The sequence below is a fragment of the Vigna angularis genome, chromosome 4, assembly GCF_016808095.1.
Source record: "Vigna angularis cultivar LongXiaoDou No.4 chromosome 4, ASM1680809v1, whole genome shotgun sequence".
In the NCBI taxonomy this organism is placed as follows: domain Eukaryota; kingdom Viridiplantae; phylum Streptophyta; class Magnoliopsida; order Fabales; family Fabaceae; genus Vigna; species Vigna angularis.
Genome location: NC_068973.1, coordinates 842,853 through 857,500, shown reverse-complemented (window position 1 = coordinate 857,500; position 14,648 = coordinate 842,853). Strand labels below are relative to the sequence as shown.

General features: G+C 30.8%; 3 protein-coding genes and 1 non-coding gene across 5 annotated transcripts; 1 reads left to right on the top strand and 3 right to left on the bottom strand.

Annotated features, from left to right (window-relative positions):
- Positions 1-2,326: 2,326 nt before the first annotated feature.
- Positions 2,327-3,388, bottom strand: LOC108322298 (pathogenesis-related protein 10). Its single transcript, XM_017554335.2, has 2 exons — positions 2,873-3,388; positions 2,327-2,739 (listed from the first exon to the last, which is right to left on the bottom strand). Exons 1-2 carry the CDS (start codon positions 3,051-3,053, stop codon positions 2,447-2,449), a joined length of 474 nt encoding a protein of 157 aa, XP_017409824.1. The 5' UTR covers positions 3,054-3,388; the 3' UTR covers positions 2,327-2,446.
- An 840-nt stretch (positions 3,389-4,228) lies between these two features.
- On the bottom strand, positions 4,229-8,005 carry LOC108322297 (protein DEHYDRATION-INDUCED 19 homolog 4). Its single transcript, XM_017554333.2, has 5 exons — positions 7,803-8,005; positions 7,560-7,696; positions 6,951-7,028; positions 4,984-5,243; positions 4,229-4,566 (listed from the first exon to the last, which is right to left on the bottom strand). Exons 1-5 carry the CDS (start codon positions 7,870-7,872, stop codon positions 4,458-4,460), a joined length of 654 nt encoding a protein of 217 aa, XP_017409822.1. The 5' UTR covers positions 7,873-8,005; the 3' UTR covers positions 4,229-4,457.
- Positions 8,006-8,234: 229 nt separating this feature from the next.
- On the top strand, positions 8,235-8,308 carry TRNAT-AGU (transfer RNA threonine (anticodon AGU)). The gene has a single exon. It is a non-coding gene; the product is annotated as a tRNA-Thr (tRNA).
- Positions 8,309-10,113: 1,805 nt separating this feature from the next.
- On the bottom strand, positions 10,114-14,276 carry LOC108322296 (cytochrome c oxidase subunit 2, mitochondrial). Of its 2 annotated transcripts, none has more exons than XM_017554331.2 (3): positions 14,178-14,276; positions 11,898-12,326; positions 10,114-11,159 (listed from the first exon to the last, which is right to left on the bottom strand). In XM_017554331.2, exons 2-3 carry the CDS (start codon positions 12,287-12,289, stop codon positions 10,400-10,402), a joined length of 1,152 nt encoding a protein of 383 aa, XP_017409820.1. In that variant the 5' UTR covers positions 12,290-12,326; positions 14,178-14,276; the 3' UTR covers positions 10,114-10,399. The 2 variants fall into 2 exon arrangements, with proteins under 2 accessions (XP_017409820.1, XP_017409821.1); XM_017554332.2 differs by lacking the exon at positions 14,178-14,276 and adding an exon at positions 14,065-14,164.
- Between the last annotated feature and the right edge of the window lie 372 nt (positions 14,277-14,648).

Sequence of the window (14,648 nt, the reverse complement as noted above, 5' to 3'; positions counted from 1 at the left end):
TCTTCTCTTATACAGATCGATCAACCCTAACAGAACTTGCAAATAAACCTTTTCATATAAAAATTAATTTATGAAAGTTTTAATTTGTTTTTTTCTTAACTTATGCTAAATCAGCTTTAATATTAATTTCTTTTACATTTTTAAATATCTATAAGTGCATCCAAACATATTTATAATACCGTAGAACATTCTTACCCAATGAGAATATGGTGGACTTCAATAAAATGAAGAACCCAACAAGGTTATGACAAAAATTAACCTGTTTGAGTGAAATCAAACTTCTGATGAAAATTTAGATGTGATTCTTTATACACTTTCAATATTATTTCTAATTAAAAATGAAATTTTATTTTCGTAACTTATATAAAGTTTTAATATAAATATCCGTTGTGTAAATTATTGAAATAAAAATTTAAGTCTAAAGAAAGTACATTAGACTCGGAGTTAGATTTTAAGATTCAAACACTTAGTGTATTAATTAGAGTGAAATGTAAAAAAGATTTATTATTATTCTGGTTAGAACATCCTATAGTCAATAACTTTTTGCCTTTTTACCTAAACCTTTATTTATTAGAGATATAAAATTCATGTGAATTCAAAGACGGCTTTATTAATTTATTTTTAAATAAAGAAGTTTATTAAGTTAATGAAATCACGGCTTTATTGATTTTTTTTTCAGATAATTATGTTGATGCCACTTTATTTTTTGGGTGTGTGTGTGTATATATATATATTGGTAATAGAATAAAGTTTATTTTCTTCTCTAAGGATTTTTCTTTTACATTATTTGTGAAAACTTAATATGTGATTATCTTTCATAAAATAATTCCTCATTTTATTTACTTGTACGTTGTCTTTACTCTGATAGATATATCTAGATTAATTTTGTAGTATTCAGAATGATTCAACAAGTTCGATGTCATCAAACGTTAAAATAATAAAAAAGATATACCAAGAAATATTCTCATTTAAAAAAAAAATAGTTGCTAGTAGTCAACGAATCTAATTCATTAGATTAAATTAAATCTATTATCAATAATAGAATTTAGTTTAACTAATAATTGATTAGCAATTAATTGACAGCTGCATGCTCACAACGTAATATCCCTCGAGAAATATCACAATTTATAAAAAGCAAATTATTTTACCATGCTCGTTATAATATAATAAAAATCCGAAGAGTTTCATTAAATAAAGCAAATCCTATTATGAATTAATAAAAAAAATTATCATAATTGAACAAATTTTACATAAATTTTGTATAAAAGGATATTAATATCCTATGTGGAAAAGAATAACATTTAAAGATATATGTTACCAACATCCTTCGATCGAATTATTTGTCATCAAATGTGGACTTTGTCCAAATTGACCAAATGATAGAAACAATGTATGTTTGCCGACCATGAATATATATATATATATATATATATATATATATATATATATATATATATATATATATATATATATATATATATATATATATATATATATATATATATATATATATATATATATATATATATGCGCGGACGCGAATGCACGGTTTGTGTTGAGTCATACGCATAATTTGAAACACATTTTTTAATTTAAAATTGTACTTAATTATACAATGAACTAGTATATTTAATCTCTTAATTATACTTATACTATGAAGATAATCCAGAAAAAGTTAGAAATTGACTGAAGCAAAGAACAAAGAGTTGATGGACGGCAAAGTTTCTAAATTCACAAGCAAAGATGTGTTCTCTAATCTGGTTAATTTAATTTTTTATATTGTTTAGTTAAATAAGGTGTTTATGTATTAACAAGCTACTTATTACATTAAAATAGATAATAAAAATTGGGGTGTTCATAATATTTGAGATTCTCATTTTAAGCATATTTTAAGACAAAGTTACAATAAACATTCATTTCCTTTCGTTCCGTTGTGTTTCCAATATTTATTTATCAGCTGTGTTAATTAAGTGAAACAAACGCACACACCTATATATATCAAATTCATTGATTTGTTTTTTATTGCTAATATATATGGTATTTGTTTAAATTAATAATATATAAGAAACATTTTCAATTATAATTATATCTTTCATCAAAATTAAGTTTAAGTAACTCATTGCATTAACTAGCCATTTTGTTTTGACTGCTAACCTCATGTCTATTTTTTTTCTGCATGAAATATTCAAGTTCTTAACGTGTTCATGTTTATCTTAGACCTAATTTTGTAGGTTTATTAAGTATGTTATGACTCTTAAGTTATTCTTCATTCAATCTCACAAAATGTAAGATAAAGTTTATACTTATTTATATGCTATCGATCTTATCTCCGCTCAACATGGATTTTTAACTATAATACTATAAAGTTTAAAAAAATATTATTAATTTATTGGTGAGTCTGCATGCAGATATCCATGAAGGGTTGAATGGTTTACTGCAAAGAGGTTCAGTAATGAGGATTTGCCAGAAGATAGCCTTCAACGAGCTTCACAAGACCTTGGATCTTGGTTTGGTTAGCCTTCAGTTCCTCCTCAGTAAGAACAGCTTCACCTTTTGTGAAATATTTGGCATGCACCTTCCTAATTGTTCCTCCATTGGAGCCTTCTACCAGTTGGCTCTCGAATGAGATCTTCTCCAATGTCTCAGGCAAGCCACTGCCATCAATTATGCTGAAGTTGTACACAAAGCTACCCTCATCGATTGCATCAACTCTGTGCAGCACATACTTGCTTTCTTCACCTGCTCCCATGTTCATTTCATTCACATTCATCAAGTTCTTTTACACAACAACGTTCAATTCTAGAATCTTATGTAAGTATGTGCTATGCCATGTATTGAATTAATTAAAAGGTAGCGTTTTATATTTACTGACCTTCAATGGTGGTGATCTTCTTGATGGTGCCAGGAGCACCATTTCCTTGGGTGAATTCAATACTGTGGATGCTATCCACAAGCTTTGGGAAGAGGTTATGGAAATCCAAGGTCATGGCTTTGAAAAGCCTAGCAGGAGGCACAGCAGCAGGGGTGTCATAAACCTGAGTAAATACACCCATGACAGTGATGTGGTTATTGTGAGAAGATGTTGGTGTTGGTTGCTGATATGTGGAAAGGGAAGTCTTTATTTATATACCAGTGGTGGCTGCCGGCTAGGGTGGCCTGCATTGGCCATGTGTGATGGTTAGGTATACTTCTACCATTTTGGTGGGGTCTCTCCTCCATTGGCATAATTTTTGGTGGAAAGAAAATATTTAGAAAAAAAGATTGACTCATTAGTCAAGTGGTGGTTTTTCTGCAATTGAAGTCATATTCACCCACCATAAAATGTAGTGGATTCTTGAGAAAATATGAGAGCACTGAAGTGATAACAGTAATTAGTCATTTGATAAAAAAAAAATACATATAAAATGTGTGTGTAAATCATTTTATTTGAATGGATTTGGGAAAGAATGATTGAATGAATTTGAGAGAATTTGAAGGTAAATTTTTTGTTGTTTATTTGAGTAAATTTTGAGATAAGTGAGAATGGATTTAGAAGTAAAGTTTGTAATAATTAGTGTAAGATTTGATTGATATGACAGATTAAAAAAATTTACTTCCAAATCCACTCTCACTTACATCCAAATTCACTCAAATAAACAACAAAAAATTATCTTCAAATCATTTCAATCACTCTCTCCCAAATCCATTAAAGGAAACAAAATGTTAACCATGACAAACAGCTGTCGAATGATTTGACAATAAAAATGCAAAATTTGAGTGGAGGTTAGCAACTTTTATTTGTCTGCGCAGATAGGCATGCGTCTGATTGAATCGAGCATCATCTACCATGCCAACAGTCTAGTTTTTAGTAAGGCTTTCTAACCCCGTGATTTACCTGATAACGAGGAAAAGGTCTAAATGTGTAGTAAATATGCTTTTTAATTGGTACTCTACCTAGTTTTGTACAGACTATAGCTACCATCTTCTGTATACAAAGGTATCTTAAGCGTACCCATTATGCCATGTAAACAAACAGATATTTTGAAACCTTCAATTAATAACCAACTTTACCTTTGGTCCCGATAACCAATCAGAAAATTCAACCAATTGACCAGGCAGAACTGCTAAAATTAAGCTAGAAAAATTCAAGTAATGCCTTTTTTATGGATCATCTAGAAAAGTCTGACGAGACAATCCTTAAAACTGAATGGGATGTACAATTATAAATTCTACTGCCACCATATGCTCGTGCTAGTGAAACGAATTTTATTCCCAATGGTTATTCGGAAGTAACATAGAAGACAAGCAGGATAAAAAAACGTTGCATTTATGAACATAACTATAGACACAATACATATATATAACTACCGCCACTTCGTATCGTTCTGAATTTCTCTCTCTTTCTTTCTCTCTCTCTCTCTCTCGTGCTTACAGCTCCAGCTCCTAATACAATAATGGCATACGAGCTACAAATGCAGTCATAATTTATCATCAAGAATGGTGGACAACAGAAGCCCTTGCACAAATTCAAACCTCCGAGCGTTCTCTACTTTATCTTCTTCTGACAGCTGTAACTGTTTAGGTTTTCTGTAACAACATAACATTGTCAGACTATAAGTGTTGGAATAGTTGTGAATCACAAAATGAATGAAAAGGTTTCGAAGCAGGGTGACACGATGCTAAAATGATCATAACAGTTCAAGTTATTCCACTAATCACAACTATTGAATGCAGATCGAATTACTCATTATATCTCGATAAATCTAACTTCAAATACGTATTCAAAATGTGACCTATAGGTTCCAATTCATGAATACCTGAATGCAAGAAACCGTTACCTATTTTATCAGTCAGTTTTAAAAAAGAAAACGGTAACAAATTTAACCACATACAGAGCATAAGACGCACCCAATACTATAACTATTACACAAACAACCTAAATGTTTCCCATTAATTTTTCAAGAATAGAAGGACATAATAAGATAGCGGTATCAACCTTCCTACCTTTCCAAGAAATGATCTTTTGAGTTTTCTTTTACAAGAGCACCTTGGATGGAAGCAGGAAGTGTTGCACTCAAAGACTCATCAGCAACAAGTGGGCTGAACATAAAAGATGATAACAGAGGATCAGGGTCAGAATTGGAGGAAGCTATGAATGAAGAACCTCCAAGAAGTGACTGCAAGGCTCCATCTCGTAACTCTCTCCTCAACATAGAAAGTGTAGAGCAAGAGCCTCCTTTCCTAACCCTCCTTTTACGCTGCACGTAAACTTTGGTTATGGAAAATCATTTGGCCAAATGAATAGTACTTGAAATCAAAAAGCTACCAAGGCAATGCAGATAGGAAATTCGATTTGGGTTCACCTTCCCCATAAGAACGAGAATGGATAGGGACTGGGTAAAGTACTATTGTATTCGTACCCTTTTCTCTGCCCGTATTTAAAAAAAAAAATTGCATTTGTCACTATGGTGTGTGGATAAACAACTTTAACCTTCATGCCTGTGCCATTTGAATACCTATATATTTATTCTCATTCCCATTACTGCACACTTCCCCTGTATATAAATCAATAAAAGAAATATTAATTATAAAAATTAATTCTTGAATGAAAGGATATAGTTGATTCCTTCTGTTATTTGTTATAGCACTCAAAACATAGAATGCTATTGTTAACATGCATTTCTGTTGGTTTCTCCAAAAGCACGAAATAAATTGAATGCGTGAATATGTTTATATTATTTAATAGGTTTTGCTAACTTACACTTACTTGTTCTTTTAGAAAGAGTAAGGTTGCAAGTTATAACTGCAAATTTTTTAACATACACCCAATGTGAAACTTGGTAAATTACTCTTTCTAAGTATATAAGTGGGTGAGTTTGCAAATGGGAGAATCAGGCTTGCTAACTTATATCCACTTATCTTTTAAAATGACTTAGTAAGTATAACTAAAAAATTTTAAAACACATCCAAGGTGTATTTGCTAACTTACTCCTTCTAAAACACAAAATGGGTTTAAGTTAGCAAAACCATATAAAAATAAAATAGGTATAGGATAAGTACTATAGTATACTACACGTCCTCGTCCACAACAAAATTTACAAGTAAATACCTATCGTAGACTCGTCTAGATATCCTACACTCATCCCAATTAGCGGCTATTTATTCTACTCGTTTGTGGCTAATTTTACAGATATTCAAAGTCGGCGCATACTTTGTCATCCCAACACAAAGACTCTTGTTCTACATACATAGTTAACTAAATAGGACAGATTCAACACATGATATATCATTTAACAATGTTGAAATCACAGGAATAACTACACCAAACAATTTGCCACATTTGATAAAGTCTAATACATCAGATAAAACATGCGTAGTCGAGTACCACTGTTCTTCATTTCAAACAACATAAACTAATGCTTCCTTAATAGAAACATACTCAAATTGGCTCATGGCTCATAGAAATTTATCACACATTCACTACTCTGCAAGTAGCTGACTTGACCATTCATAATGACGGGAAGACACATGAAAACTCTTCACATGACATTTTACAGGTTTCATTTTTTGTTTTCTCTTTTCCTTTATTAAAAGGAAATATGCATGGATATTGAAATTTTATCCATCAACAAATTTTGGTATAGTTTAAATGTTTATGGAAGGAAAAAATTCGAAAATAAAATGAATCAAGCTTCCTTCCTAAGTTAAAATCAATTTATGGATGACAACCATTTCAAAAGTTATAATATCCTACATTTCAAAAAGCTAAAGTCCGTAAGTTAATTTTAACTTTTCACAAAAAAATCAATCATTTCACTTCATATTTCCTCTATTAAACCGTGCACGACTTTTCAAACTTCACGAGCATCAAACAACTGAACCGTCAACTTAAAATTATCAAATCACTGAAGCAAAGACGAATAGAAACACCATAATCAAGAAACATAAGAACCAAATTGCAAAAAGGATATCCTCAAGAAGCTCCCATGTTGCGTGGTAATATGTCCAATGATATCCATTCCTACCTTTTTGCCACAAACAGGACACACCTGCAGACGCAAGCACCAAGCAACAATTAAGAAACACGACTTAGCGCGCGAAACAAGCAATCAGCTAATAAAAGATATAATGCGAGCACAGAACATAACAGAACCAATATTGCTGTTGAGTTAGCAAGCAGACCCACCCACAAACTCACTCGCTCATCCTCATGAAGAACTTGAAGGAATTGAGAGTGTTAATCAAAATACATAATTTATTTATCTTTTTTACTATGATCACTAATTTACATCATGTTTAACTACTCCTTTCAACTTTATACCCGTAAACATTACATATTATATAGTTACGACACTGAAAACATCTTATTTTAATCTCTACAAATATACATTTTTAATGACTTAAGTTCCTATAACTACATCTAAAAGTGATTAAAGACGTATATGTAGAGCATGAATGGAACACGAATTTTTTTTCTTTTAATTAGAAGGATTAAAATAAGTTTAAACCTTGATATTAAGTTAAGAGGTTGTGTCGGTAATTGGTAATTGGTAAGTGGAAAGAAGAAAGGGGAAACGGACCCCGTTTTTGGCTTGTATAGGATGGTGCTCGTCAATGTGGCAACAGAGAGAAACGACGTCGTAATCCTCGGCGCAGTAAGGGCAGAGGTACTCCGCTCTTAAATCATCGTTCCCTTCACTCTCCTCCATGTACAGATCTGCAACAACAATTGCAGTTCGCCATATCATAATCTTTTCTATCCAATAATAAAAGTTTTTTCAAATTCAAACAACAGAATCAAGAGAGTGGAGTTAGTGCGAGACCAGATCGAGAATGATGGCGGCGTGAAGAGGTGGAGATGCGCGTGGAAACCCACGAATTTGAGGAGTCCATGAAACCCTAAGATCAAAAACAGCGAGGAATGTACGTCGGAGAGAGAGATAGAGAGAGAGATAGAGAGAGAGAGAGTTTATTGTGGCACCGGCAAGAGGAGAGAGTAAGCTTATGTGTTTTGGATTTATTTATATAATAATAATTGTATAAATCATTGTCTATATCAAAATATGTAATAAAAACTAAATTAGCTATGCAATTTTTTTTTAAAATTAAAATCAATAATTTTAAATGTAATTATTTTAGTAAAAATGACTGTAAAACTATCCTATTCAAAAAATACACTTCTTCTTAATTAATGTATGTAAAAATTAAACGAAGTATATATATATTTTTAGTAATGATTATTATAATAACATCTGGCTCTCGTAGCTCAGTTGGTTAGAGCACCCGTTTAGTAAGCGGGAGGTCTTGAGTTCGACTCTCAACGAGAGCATTTCAGCTTATATTTTTTTTTTTTCATTTTAATAATGTTTTGCTTATTCTGGGTTTCTTTTTCATTTAAATAAGACTTCTTTAATCATTTTTCTTTTCCTGTAAAAGGATAATGGGAATATCGATGTTTGATCGAAAGATTTCTTTTTGGGAATATGAAGTTGGAAAACTTGTTCATCGTGTTTGGTTTTGCTTTTTAAAATAACATTCAATCAATGCTTTTCTGGAATTTTTTAAAAGTTTCCATAAAAAAAAAACGTTTTCATGAGAGATGTTAATTTTATTTTGACCAGACTCTTATTAAGTCATTTAATGTTGTAACGAATTAAAGTTTTAAATTAAAATCAATAACTACTATTTGATTTCTAAAAATGGGATATAAAAGTTGTTAACGATATTTGTCACCATCCAAACCGAACTTAATTATTCTTAGGAGTAGTAATTCACAATTTCCATAAACTCTAGAAATTATGATTTCCAAGAACTAACAAAATTTGGATACCATATTGTTCCTTAAGAAATGTTTATATATTTCATGAGATGTGATTCTCTAGTTAAAAATAATTGGAGAATATGCAATATAACATGTTTTTTCATAAAATAAAAGTAAATGTAGTTGTTTATTTTATTTAATTTAATTTAACTATTCAATTGCTCTTGGATAATAGAATAGGTGGTTTATTAAAATAAGTTCAACATGTAGAAAAACTTAAAACAATTAAGAGTGAATAGGGTTTGGAATTGAGATGTCTAATCACAAGAGCTCATTAAAATAGATTTGTATTAAGTTTTTCGTTTTCATTTCATTTTACACTTGTTCAAAGTTCTAACTCTTAAGATAATGAATAAAAGAATGTGTTCCATCAAAGTATTAAAAGAAAAATATCTTATGTATAAATACTAATAAGAATTGTAGTTAAAGAAACGATCTTCAAGTCTTAGTATGATATATTTTAAGTGATTATGGGTGGGCTATGAACACCCGAAGTAAGTGTTAATAATAACATGATGTAATTCTGATTGTTGTTATTCTATTTTATTATATTATTGATTTATTATGTAACTGTTTTATGTCATGTAAGAGCAAATCCTTAGATTCGTATATATTTATATTGGAGGATTTTATGATTCAGATATATCTAACAATTAAATTGGTTCGATGGAGTATTATTTATTTTTGGAGTAGAACATCATATAATTGTAAGTTGATGTTGCTATAAAAATGATTTTTTAATTTGATTGATGCAACGACAACTCAGAATTTATAATAATCGATATTTATCAATGTAAATTGTGATGATATAACTCCAAAATCTCTAAAATCTATTAATTTTGAGCACACTTATGATAAGTGCAAAATGGTCAGCCTACAAGCAAAATTCGGTAAAATTAGGTAAAATTGTTTTCATGAAATTAGTATTAGTTAACCAAAAACGTTGGTTTAATACGAAAAGGAGTTAGAGAACTTAGGTTACAATCAAATTGCTGAAAAAACTTTAAATTGTCAATATTAAAAAGTAAATGCACGTTTCTCTCCATTTTTTATAATAAATAATTAATCTGAATCGTATCCTTCAAACATTTCACTTATTATTTATCCAAAGTGAAGTTTCAAACAAATAAAGATAACTAATTGATGTGATTAAAATAATTTATCCATCAAATACAAAAACTTACAAGGAAATTCGACTAGATTTGCATTGCAGAACGAATTTCAACTGAATCAGATCAAATTGTAGTATATACATATTTCTATTGATTTGGATAAATCTTTTATCCAGAATCAACTAAAATCACACCACAAACTTCCCAACAAATAAATATGTATGCATTTAATTTCTCAAAAAAAAAGTATGGCACATAACAAAAATACACTGTTTCAGGTATTATTTTATAACAAAATAAAATGGGACACAAACCAAGTGCAAATAGACAGTGACAAACTTAATTCTGTTGCTGAGACAATTCTTTGGTTCAAATACGAAATACTCATTGAAAAATACTTAATTTTATTTGTCTTATCTGACCATCAGCAATTCTTGTCACTGCTACTTCTGTCACCATATCAATGTCGTCATTGTCTCCACCAAGATTATTGGATTTGATTGGAAACCCAGGAACCATAATCCTTAGTAGAAACAGCTTCCACAACAATAGGCATAAAAGCATGATTAGTTCCACAAATTTCACTGCACTGACCATAATAAACTCCTTCTCGTTGTATAAAAGTAGAGATCTGATTCAAACGACCAGGTACTGCATCACATTTCACACCTAAGGAAGGTACAGCCCAGCTATGAAGTACATCAGCTGATGTTATCAGAACACGCAGATGAGTTTTGGCTGGTACCACCACTCTATTGTCAACTTCTAATAAACGCAGTTGACCCAATTCTAGATCATCTTCTGGAACCATATAACTGTCAAAAGCAAGTGACTGCTCATCCGAATTGTTATAGTCTGAATACTCATAACTCCAATACCATTGATGCCCAATAGCTTTGATAGTAATGGCAGGATCAACTACAACATCGTCCATTGAGTATAACAAAGTGAATGATGGTATGGCGATAAACATGAGGATGATACTGGGAAATATGGTCCAGAGAATCTCAATGGTGGTTCCATGAACAATCCTTTGTGGGATTGGACTAATTTTAGACCTGAAACACCATAAAGCACGAGACAAGACCCACAACACAAAAACCGCAATTTGAACAAGGAAGAAAAAGATATCGTGATGTAAGTCCATTATTCCTTGCATTATAGGTGTTGCCGCATCTTGAAATCCTAATTGCCACGGTTCTGGTGCATCACAAAAGGCTATCGCAGGGAAGCCTCCACACATCCATCTATTCATAATAAAGACAACACTTGGAATATATGATTACTGAAAATGATCAATCGTGTTCTCTATAAGAAATTCAAGATTAATCATTACAAGTTATGATAATCAGTTTATCTCAATAAAAACTTTAGTTTTTTCCTAACTCTTACCACGTTATATTTTAATATTTCTTCATCGTTACAACATATGCACTCTTGTTCTAGTCTATCTTAAGTTATACAGTCTGAGACAATTAAAGAATCAAATTTAAAGGCGATGCGGAGACTTAGAAAAAGCCACTAAGACATCTTTCTTTTATCCCATACCTTGGACACATGTAAGGTATTCACTCTCTAGAAACGAATACTATCCTACAATACTGATATTAGGAAGCGACAAATCCAATGTGTAATTTCAAGAACAGGAAGATAACATAAATGTGTATATTTCCCTAAATGCTAGAGTATTGAGATTGAATATTTCAGGAAAAAAATTCATAACTAAAGTGTATTTGCTGTACTTTTTTTATCTCTATGTATGAAAAACATCCTAGGTTTATAAAAGTTTAGCTTAACCAAATACCCACCTTATATCACGTCTTCTTGCACTTTGTTATGACACAATTTGAAAGTCAATCCCATTTTAAACCTCTCATTGTCACTCTTTTCAGTGGCAAAAAGGATGTGTTGCAAACTACAATAGTCTATTAAAATTGTATGTAACATATATATTAACATTTAAATGGTAATGAAAGAACACAAACCTTAAAGCCCTTGGTATCTTCTCCATCCCAGTAGTCATTTTACGGATGACAGGATTTGCAGCAATCTGTTCAGGTTTCACAGGGGTTTTGAAGCAACTACTGAAATTAATCATACTTGAATTTCTGTTGACAGTTGATAAAAAGGATGAAAAGGCAAAGCCTTCACTCCCTATATTTGGCATCTTAAATTTAGTAATTGCAGTCGTACTCTCAGTTCCAGGCGTCATAGAAGGGGAAGAATACGACCTCTTGCTAAAATGCTCATATTCTTTACCACTGGATAAAATCAACTTGTGCTGAAAATCATTCGACTGCAGGAATCTTGACATGCCAAAGTTTCCTTTGCAACATTTTCCCACAAATGTGGACCTAACATGAGATAGCAGGCCCATGCTAGAGCTTCAAGAGTTTTCCCTCACTTTGGTTCCACTGTAATAGAAATAATAAAATTTTGGTTAGTTCCAAGACATTATTGAATAACTTCAAATAAAGATATACATAATCATGGCAAACAGATCACTGACAAAAAATTTAAGACTAAACCAATTACAATCCAAAACCATATTTCTTGTTTATGTAGTTTAACTTATATATTCTCGTAGTAATTTAAAAGCTCTCACATAGTCATTGTATTATAGAGCAGAACCAGAGGCATAAAGTTCATATCTGATGTATATTTTATGATTGGCAGAGTATATCAAGTTGGTTGGGGCACAGTCTGTCGTGTGGCAAGCATATGTTATAACTTAGTGAAGAATATCGTATACAACACTTAGCAGCAGATTAGAGAAGAATATCGTATACAAAAAAAAACGTACACTATAAGTCAGGTTTTCACCAATTCACAGGAAGAATTGATGAAGATAGATTTTAGAGGGAGGGTTCTACAGGTAAGAGGGATGCTGGTTGGAGGTGCTTTGGTTAATGCTCATAAAGTTACTGGTTAGATAGAAAGTACATGCTTCTCAGAGCTTTTGGTTTGCGCATAAAAAATGCAGCAAAATTTTGAGTTGATATTCTTTATTGTATTTCTGTGGGTATGGAATTAAGATGTAGGGGTGTGTGACACTTAAATATTTTCTACTTTTGTATGTGTTTGAACTATGGTAAATCCTGTACCAAATTATTCCTATTATAATGGCAAAATGTCCAAGAAAAACTCACATCAACTGTTTCGTATTCAAGCACAAATAAAAATAATAGATCATTAACAACCACTAAAACTTACAGGAAAAAAATAAGAAAACTCTACACTAAACATACATACATACATATATAAACACAAACTTAATGATCCAGGATATAATAGTTTAGTACTTTGATCCTATTGTCTTCCCTTTATTTTTTTATAGGCAAAGTTGATGTCATGAATAAAAACTAGTAGTACAAACTCGACATACAAGATATGTATCAAATGCATAAACCAGAATTACAAAAACACTTTCTATAGACATTACAAACTCGCAACAACTCTGAGTTGTGAACAACAGATTCCATGTTCCATAACATCCACATTCCACATTCTATGCTAGCTAAGCTTCCCTGGTCAATCAAACCAAGCAACAACCATAATAAAAACAGCACCAACATATTATTTCAACATTTGTTCATTCACCTCCATAGCAATACTCGATGTAAAATTAACATCATACAATCCACAATATCTAATTGGATTCTGCATCCAATTTCTTCTAATCCATTTCTATGAACTCAGTGTGTCAATTCAACAAATTCGCGTACTTCACTTCGATCACTAAAAAAAATAGAAACCATGTGCTTCCAAAATATCTTATAACTGCATACCAAACAGAGGGCTTTCAAAATTGTTTATCAACCCCGTCCATTGGCAAAAGCTCTACTTAACCTCTACATGTAAAAGATAAAGATCACACCAACATTCTATTCTAAACCATAAAAAAATTACATTTCCTGGTGTGTTTCCTTGTGCATGTTCTGTAACCTACTTGTATACAAGAAACAAAACAAAATTATAGCTATTAAAAAAAACAGAGAAGAAACAAAACAACTTATACCTAATAAACAAAAATGGACTAGTAAACTCGTATCTAATAAATAGAAGACACGAAATAGCTTAGATCTAACAAATGGAAGAAAGAAGTAACTTAGATCCAACAAACGAAAGAAGAATAAACTGAAAAACTTATACCTAAAGAGATCGAGAAGAACGCAGAGGTTTGAATATAGAATTGAATCAAAATTACAAATAACAAATTTATAACATATTTGCAAAAACCTAATACATCGGATCTATAGACTTACAATATCAGTGTTGCTCCCAAACGATGCGGCGTGGCTCCTTCTGTAGCTCTTGTTTAAAATTTATACCTATGACTTTGTCAATGAAAACCCTAAACGTTAAATTACTATCTACTCCCAGTTTATTCGATGATTATAATAATATTTTTAAATAAAAAATATAAATTTATTTAGTTAAACTATATGATTTAATGATTTAATAAAATTAAATAGTATATGTGTTTATAAATTATTATGTTGTAACACATAAATTATTAATTTATTCTTATACTTTTATATTTAATATTTGATTTTTTAAAACAAAATTATTTATTCTTTTTTATTTTATAATTATTATTGATAGTTAAAAATAATATTTTTAAATAAAAAATATTTTTAGAAATACTTTTTCATTCTTTTAATTAGTTTTTTAATAAGAATACTTATATGGTAAAAAATCAATCTAAATCAATTTTCGCGTTTGATAAAAAAAAT

What these genes read in the sequence shown, in the direction of transcription:
- LOC108322298 (XM_017554335.2), bottom strand. Translation starts at nt 3,053, where the DNA reads ATGGGTGTATTTACTCAGGTTTATGACACCCCTGCTGCTGTGCCTCCT. An exon ending in GAAGATCACCACCATTGAAG is followed by an intron (nt 2,740 to 2,872) that starts GTCAGTAAATAT and finishes ACATGGGAGCAG; the next exon opens with GTGAAGAAAGCAAGTATGTG.
- LOC108322297 (XM_017554333.2), bottom strand. Translation starts at nt 7,872, where the DNA reads ATGGACTCCTCAAATTCGTGGGTTTCCACGCGCATCTCCACCTCTTCA. An exon ending in CCGCCATCATTCTCGATCTG is followed by an intron (nt 7,697 to 7,802) that starts GTCTCGCACTAA and finishes TTGTTGTTGCAG; the next exon opens with ATCTGTACATGGAGGAGAGT. An exon ending in AAAGATCATTTCTTGGAAAG is followed by an intron (nt 4,567 to 4,983) that starts GTAGGAAGGTTG and finishes ATGTTGTTACAG; the next exon opens with AAAACCTAAACAGTTACAGC.
- LOC108322296 (XM_017554331.2), bottom strand. Translation starts at nt 12,289, where the DNA reads ATGGGCCTGCTATCTCATGTTAGGTCCACATTTGTGGGAAAATGTTGC. An exon ending in AAGATACCAAGGGCTTTAAG is followed by an intron (nt 11,160 to 11,897) that starts GTTTGTGTTCTT and finishes TATTATGAATAG; the next exon opens with ATGGATGTGTGGAGGCTTCC.